General features: G+C 41.3%; 1 protein-coding gene across 1 annotated transcript; it reads left to right on the top strand.

Annotated features, from left to right (window-relative positions):
* Nucleotides 1-4,088: 4,088 nt before the first annotated feature.
* Nucleotides 4,089-6,992, top strand: LOC124414554 (esterase E4-like). The gene is made up of 7 exons (XM_046895518.1): nucleotides 4,089-4,303; nucleotides 4,554-4,692; nucleotides 4,804-5,149; nucleotides 5,307-5,669; nucleotides 6,114-6,274; nucleotides 6,347-6,657; nucleotides 6,742-6,992. The coding sequence occupies exons 1-7, from the start codon at nucleotides 4,089-4,091 to the stop codon at nucleotides 6,914-6,916; spliced, it is 1,710 nt and encodes a 569-aa protein (XP_046751474.1). The 3' UTR covers nucleotides 6,917-6,992.
* The last annotated feature ends 1,380 nt before the right edge of the window (nucleotides 6,993-8,372 follow it).

The raw sequence follows: 8,372 nt of genomic DNA on the forward strand, positions 1-8,372 counted from the left end.
GAGCTCAATTATGATCGGCAGAGATTGAGCTGTGCATCTAGCCGCAATTAAATTTGCTCAGGTTGGATCAGAGTCCGGAAGTGAAGTCTTTCCAAAGCAGCCAACAAGGGGAATTCTGCATCCGTTACTTAACCCTTTGAAGCATAAGTTTTTCCTGGTAGTCAAATTCCTTGAAACTGGTTATATGAGGGCTCTCGAGATCGCTGATTTAGAAATTGGACTCATATCTGTGAAATTTTCAAAATTCGATATGAGGAATCCAATATAAGAGATGAGGATCAATTTTTATATTTTTAGTTCACCATATTAGATCTGCTATCTTGAAATTTGAAATTCTGACGTCAGATTCATGTCCGCCATATTGGATCTGTTATTTTTAATCTTGGAATTTCGACGATAGATTCGGTTTTTGCGATCCCAAGAGCCCAAGTTTACCGAGTTCCACTTTGCTGGTCGCTATAACCTTTCCAAAATTACATTTATTCTGCAGAAACCGGCACTTTCAACACTTTGTTTATTTATAGCGCTGACTATACTCGCAAAATCATCATAATCTCTCTCAAAACATCAGCATCAACATCTCAGAAGTCCAATTATGAAAAAAAAAAAATGACAGCAATATTAAAGTTAAATATAAATCTTGAACAACCGATTCAAAAAAGGTGTCTCATGTATGATATTTGCAGTGCCGCAAAGGATTAAGAGAATGCTGTAGTCCATCTTTACCGACCGCGGTAAATGTCACGGCAGTACGTATAGGCTTCTATAGTAGTACAAAAGCGTGACATTTTACTCTGTCGGTAAACACTGACTGTAGTGACCTCTTAATCTTGCTTCCAACGGCGTGGTCAAATGGTGATTTCTGTCTTTGGCAGTCGAACACCGAAACTCGAGGAAACCAGACGTGTGTAGGATGTGAACACGAAGGAACCACTAATCGGTGGAAGAGTGAAGAGAACAGCCGGCCGGATTCTCGTACAAATAGATGCCGATCAAATGGCGTCGATCCGTCACTCTTTCAGTACGAGTCACGGATGCTCGGATCAGCTTCGAAAGTGACGATGTGCGTCGTCGATAATTGCTGTTAGTGTGATCGGCGCACGTATAAGAGACGCCAATGTCTTGCACGCCCGGTTTCCCTCGACTTCGGCCCACATTGAACCGACCCGGAGGACAAAACACACCCCCGAGGAAGTTCGCCACCACCCCCCCCGTAAATTTGTCAATGACATTAGATCGTCGGGGGTGATGCAGGTATTATATTCCCGACGCCCTCGGGCCGATTTTGCCATTGTTATAGCCACCCTATCGCGGAAACACCTCGGGTGAGCTATGCCCTGCAAATTAGCCACCCCTTTTACCTCCCTTCATCCTTCTCGTCTGCCCTTCGATCTTCAACCCCCGATAGAGACACCCGTGACTAAGGACACCGAGTCGTGACTCCGGGCGACTTCCGACAGCTGCTTCAACTCCAAGGACGATGTCTCTGGAAAGGATATGGTGAGTTACTACATCTTAGTAGCTCTCTTGTACTAGTTAACTGTTTTCTAAGTAAGCTCTAACAGTAAGCGTCAGAATTGCAATTTCTTTCCGAAAAACGTAAGCCAATAATGAACTAATGCGAACCAAACACTTGAGATGTTCCTTACCGATTTTATTCAAACTGCGATGTGTTATCGTACATCAAGGATTACTATTGGAGATGGATTTTTCACGTGCCACTTCGGCCATTTTAGGAGTAAAAATGACCTTTAAAGTTAGCCCCTGTAATAGATTCCGTAAGATTCTTCGTCAATGATGCGAAATTTTTCTCGGAAAAATCGAACATCGTTCACAATCAACGGATGGTAATATCGTGAACGTTTTTTCACCCTCAGATTACGCATCCTTCACTTTTCAGGGGTAAACTTCAGGGTTGGTTTTTAACATATTACAATAAATTTGGGTGGAAATTCAGGATAAATTTTGTGATCCAACTACTGTTGTTCAGTCGGACCCCTAGTGCATGGTGTTCCGTAACTGGTTGAAAAGTGACCGTATATGCAGAGGGGTTGTATCGGGGGGGGGGTGGTGACTTCGAATTGGGGCTGCGCGTTTTGGGGTCTGAATCGATAGACGTTAGGGAAACCGTTCAGTGTTTCCCATGGTAATTGGTTGCTGTCTGGCTGTTTGCTGACAGGTAAATTGGGTATGAATAGGCCGGTTTCGTCGACGAGCAATTATTGAAAACTAACCAAACTCTAATTACGTTGTGGCACGCAAATATTACCGGGTTCCACGTCGGCTTGGCGAGGAGGGGAGCAGGATCGAGAAAAACTCTTTCTCTATGCCAAAGTTTCTGACGTTGATAATTTAGCCGACTGGCTAACCGACCATCACGCACACCACTCGACTTCCAGGCATGCTCGTGTACGTAATTATGCACCCCTAAACCGAGCAGCTTTGGGATGTATGAACAAACACAAACACGAACATACAATCGAGATCGTAAATCGCTTCGCAAACTTCCTCGTCAATTTTCTGACGTCCACTGTCGGCTGACGATGGCGAGGAAAAACAGGTACAAAGAAATAACGATGTCCTTTCATTATTCATGTCTCGAGAGTGAAGCCTCCAATCATCCACCGATTACTTTTCGTTACTGTTATATACCATCGGTTAAGCATCCATTGAGAAGAGGACAAGTTGACGTAACGAAAATATCGTGTCAAATCAATGTTTGGACAGTTGAACTGTGGCTTACTTGAGGCGGATTTTAGCTCTACTTGACGTTGGTTAAAGGTGAAGTTGATTAAAAAGAGAATCGTGTGGTTGAAACGTGGAGAAATTTCATTTGTATTCGAGTTTTTTGATGTCACCTTAACGTCCCTTTTTTAATGTTCTATTTTTCTGCTTTCAAAGAAATAACGAGATTATTGTAACAGATTCTGAATTAAAATGTCAAATTTTCACTAGATCTCGACCTTTTCATGTTTGGGGAACCACCTACAATCATTTTCTGGTGGACATCTGTGTGCCTGTGTGTGCGTACGTACGTATGTGATCAATTTTTTTTATCTGACGATATCTCAAAACGAGTTATCGGATTTCAGTGATTTCGGTTTTTACCGACGCGGCTTTTTCATACTTAGAACTGATTCGATTTCGGCTTGAATCGGTTGAGCACTTTTCCAATTATTGAAATAACAGGATTTCGAAAAATCAAATAATGTTGATGATATTTTTGGGTTGCATGAATGGATGTGAATGAATATCACAAGCGTGAGGTTTTTTGGTTTGTTATACATAAATCTAGGGTCAAATTTGAAGAATTTTAATTCAACGTATTCAATAAGCTTAAAAGAAAATAGAAACTGTTGGATTTTCATGGAAACTGTTACTCGACGGTTTCTTGGGTGGCTAATCACGATTCTGAAGTCAGATTGCAAAATACAAAGCAGAGATAAAATATAGTGTGAAAAAATCTGAAAATATTTCGATTTTGATGGGAATTGACGATTAAAGGTTTTTTGGGTCTCCGATAACGAATCAGGGGTCAATTTTCGAAAATTTTAAACAGTGGGTCTATTATAGCGATTCTAAATTTGGAAAAAAACTGGCATACTTTCATACAATATGGTATCCAAGGGCTTTAGAATCGGTCATGACACTTTGATTTTATAGTTCAAAATTCGAATTGAATATTATTCTTTGTTTTTCTCTAAAAACTTAGGACCCGCAGTGTGAGAACGGGAAGTCGAAGGCCTGGCTCATGGCCAGTTTGAAGCGACTCGTTGATACTAAGACATAGTAGTGTTATGTAAAAAGTATTCTGTGATTAATTGCATAATATGATGATTGCAATTACCATCTGTAAAGTTGATTCGATTATACTGTATCAACAGATCAGGCTACGTCAGACAATCTAACAAGGCATCTACGACAAATCAAACGCTGCTGGACACACACGGATGTAAGGAACAGGTTTTCGTACGAAAATGTAAATTTCACCAAGCTGAAACGATTTAGGAGGCTGAGACTTCAGTCGATAACCGTGAACCATACACCAAACACGTTACAAGTGCCTTTCCATTCCGGGACGAAACGCTATGGTTTCGTGCTTCTCAATCAAATGCCTTTTCTTGGCATTGGTGCTGAAAAATCACGTATACGTAGGTTGCACCGAAGAAATAGATACCGATGAACCCCAGGTGGACATCCCCCAAGGAAAACTGCAGGGTACGACACGGAGGACACGCAATAATCGGAGTATATCAGCTTTCTTGGGAATTCCTTATGCTCAGCCACCGATTGGGAATCTTCGGTTTGTAGAATATGTGAAATAAAAAACGACACATCTCTGAATTCGACCAGACAATATGATATTACAAGTTGAGATTTTGTTTATTGGATTTTGTACTCCTACGAGGCTGATGGCCAAATGTTATTAGCAGAGAAATACTACAGTGGTGGTTAACTCACTGAGCGTGGTTAAGATTCATCTGTATTCCGTAAAATGCAATTTATTTGGAGCAGGTTACATCGAATTCTTGATGCGTCCTCTTACATTGTAGATTCGCAAATCCAGTGGCAGCTGATGGTTGGAACGGAACTCGAAACGCTACTGTCGATTCAAATAAATGCCCTCAGATTTTTCACGGCGAAATAGTGGGGGATGAGGATTGCCTGTATCTTGACGTGTACACGCCGGAGGTAAATATTGATTGAAAATGATGTAACGGAGTCCTTCGGGCGATTTAAATATCGTATGAATAAACTCGCTGCATGAGTTGGGTTAGTATAATTAGATGATTGTGCGTTTAGCTTTCCGAAGAGACAACGTCACGCCTACTTCCGGTGATGGTGTTCATTTACGGCGGAGGATTCAAGGTCGGAAGTGATTTTTCATTGGCTTACGGCCCGGAATACCTCCTCGATAAAGATGTGATCCTCGTTACCTTCAATTATCGTCTGGGACCATTAGGATATTTGAGCACCGGTGACAAGGTGGCATCGGGAAATTGGGGCGTAAAAGACCAAGTCCTAGCCCTGAAGTGGGTACAGAGTAACGTCAAGTACTTTGGAGGCGATCCTGATCAAGTGACGCTGTTTGGACAAAGTGCAGGCGCAGCTTTGGTTCATCTTCTGACAATGTCGAATGCCACGATTGGTAAGATCAAGTTCAGTCGACATTCGAATACTAGAAGTGCTTCTGATAAGGTTTCGTTTTTGTGTAACCAGTCTTCAGGCAACAATTCCGGCTTACGTATTTTGAAGTGTCTCACATTGTGACTGATGTTGAACGACTTTTTTTTCTGTTTCTGCAGGGCTCTTCCACAGGTACATAACGCAAAGTGGATCGGCCCTTGCAACATGGGCTTACAGACCGAGTGGCCCCTATGCTGACCGAGCATTTGACCTTGGCGAATATGTTGGCTGTTCCAATACATCAACGGATTCTCTAATCAAATGTTTGCGGACAGTCGATATTTCGGACATTGTGAATTCATATCCGAAATTCAGTGTGTCGCGATCAGTCCCAGGAGTTGCGTGGGGCCCAACTGATGAGCCAAATATTGATGGTGCCGTTCTCACTGATAGCCCCCAGAATTTAATTCTCGCTGGGCTGGCTCACGATTTGCCTGGGATTTCAGGTGTTTGTCAAGATGACGGAATAGTCGACACTGTATGTAAGTACACTTACAATTAGCTACCAAGTAATCGTTGGGATTCCATAGCTGTGAGTGGAAACTTTCAATATCTGAATTTGACCACCAACGGATGAAATATTGGATCTTGTTTAACTTTATCCAAACGAATTGTTTCAATTCACCAAAAACATTTCAAACTGTATTTGCAACGATTTGTTACCTGCTGCTGAAAACCCCTGTCGATTGTCAAGTCTCATACAACGTTCATCTGAGAATCGAACTTGATTTCTCGTACCGTGTGTATAGAAGCTTGAGGTTTTTTTTTCTGCGTTTCGTTTGGTGATAAAGCAACAAATTGCATCAGGTATTCATGACACGCTTCCAGCTATTCTAACTTTTATATGCAATAAGGAGTGAGTATGTAGTCTGCTTAGTGCTTCGTTTTTGAACCTGTCATCAAACTTGTTTTCACATTACCATCAGATATGTATCAAAATGAGACATGGCTTGCTGAGATTTTGGCAAACTTTGACGACATCATACCTTCTATGTTGAATTGGAACTATTTACCGGGTTCGGGAGCTGCTTGGATTGAACCAATCAAGTCATACTACTTTAAAGATTTCAAAGCCGATAAGAACGTGGTAGGTTGCATGAATGTCTTAATTGCAGCATAGTTTTAAACAGCAGCAAATTGTAATCCAGTTATTCGGCAGATACTTGCAAACCTGACAGCCCTTCTGAGTGACGCTGCCTTTTTTTACCCGCTTTACAACGCAATCAGACAGCAGTCCGTGAAGACGGTGAACCCACAATATCTTTACAACTTCGATTACCGTGGTACATTACACTGGTCGTTCGAGTATGGTGGCACTACGGTGGACTATGGAGTGACGCACGGTGATGATCTAGTATACCTGTTTCCAAGTTCGGCAACGTTCGATATGTATAACAAAACTCGAAGCGAGAAAGATTTCAAAATGGTGGACATCATGATAGAATTGTGGACGTCTTTCGCTATCAAGGGGTAAGCTGATTTGGCCATAAAACATTAGAGTGGGCTCGTTGGTAGCGATCATTTCGACATCTCTAGTTGAAAACAAAATTCCAGGAAACCCAGGACTGAAGCCTTTAGCAACAACATGGAGTGGGAACCGTTCTCAATCACGAAGAACAACAGCCTTCGGATCGGAAATCAATCCGATCTCGCACTCACCGCTGAATATTCCTATTTCAAAGAACGTCTGCAGTTTTGGGATGACTTGATAGCGAATGTGCCGTTATGATCAATGAGCTGCTTTTCTCCGGTCCAGCAATTTTTCGCAGAATTTTCGGAATGCACATCCAGTATTTTGCCCCACGTTGGCAAATTTTTTGTAGTTTGTTTGATTTTCAAGGGATGTGAATCACTTTGATGCAATTCATGCTGAGGATACATGTTATGATCTTTGTAATGATTCGATACAAAACGCTTGCACAATATTGTTTGGTAATCAAGCAGAAAAACGGGTTCATTTATGCCTTCCCCCTCCTGAGCCCGACAATTTTTTCAGTCATTCCAATCATCAATCGTCAATACATAGGTATGAAGAATCTTAAACGAAACAACAAGGACACGCTGCATAATGTACTGCTTACCTCGACCACACCTATTTTAGACTCGCGCGAGCGGCTCGCCCTTTGGTAATTGTGCATCTTGAACAAAAAACTGTTGATTTTTACAACAGCATACCTTTCACTATCATTTAACAATGCCGTGTTATTCAACACATTCAAGGGCGTATACGGACCCTTAGGAGCCACGCTACACTTACCCGATTGTTTTTCAATGGATCTTTGCATCACGAAATATGCCATACATTATGCTGTACTGCTCATTAAATTGAATCAAAATGATGTCTCAAGAATGGATGAATGGATTTGGATAAAAATTGGCACCGTGAGTTTTTTTGGGTGGCTGATCACTAACAATACGGTTAGAGTAGCAGAATTTTGATTTGACCTACTCAATAAGCTCAAGAAACTGCAAACATATGAATTGTCATTAAAATTGGGACTGGGCGATTTATTGGATAGCTGATGATGAATCTGGAGTCAGATTTCGAAATTTAATTGCAATTCGGTATCGTGAAAAGAATCTGAAAATATAACGTTTTGGTGGAAATTGGGAGGCCCACGTTTTTTTTTGTGTTACCGATAACGAATTCAAGGTCAGTTTTCCAAGATTTATAATGGTGGATTCGTTATAGCGATTCGAAATGAAAAAATCAGTATTCTTTCACGCAATACGGTATCCGAGCTTCAGAACTGCTTATCATAAATTTACATTTGAAGTTGAAAATTCAAATTGGATATTATTCATCATTCTTTTCTACAAATTTGGAACCTGATGTGTAAAAACACGAAGTTCGAGGGCTGGATCATGGCAAGTCTCAGTGTTATGCAAAAAATATAATGTGGTTGAACGCATAGTAAACTGCATGCCTTTTTTGAATTGACGGCCTTGGAGTTGATTTGCGTATACTGTATCAACAGTTCAGGCTACGCCAGACAATCTAACAAGGCATCTACGGTGAATTCACCGGCAGCTGGACACACACGGAAGTAAGAAACAGGTTTTCGTACAAATATGTAAATTTCATCAAGCTGAAACGATTTGAAAGGCTAAGACTGTAGTCGATAAGCGTGAACTGTACAACAAAAATACGTTACAAGAGCGTTTCTACTCCGGGACGAAACGCT

The sequence above is a fragment of the Diprion similis genome, chromosome 14 (assembly GCF_021155765.1).
Source record: "Diprion similis isolate iyDipSimi1 chromosome 14, iyDipSimi1.1, whole genome shotgun sequence".
Classification (NCBI taxonomy): domain Eukaryota; kingdom Metazoa; phylum Arthropoda; class Insecta; order Hymenoptera; family Diprionidae; genus Diprion; species Diprion similis.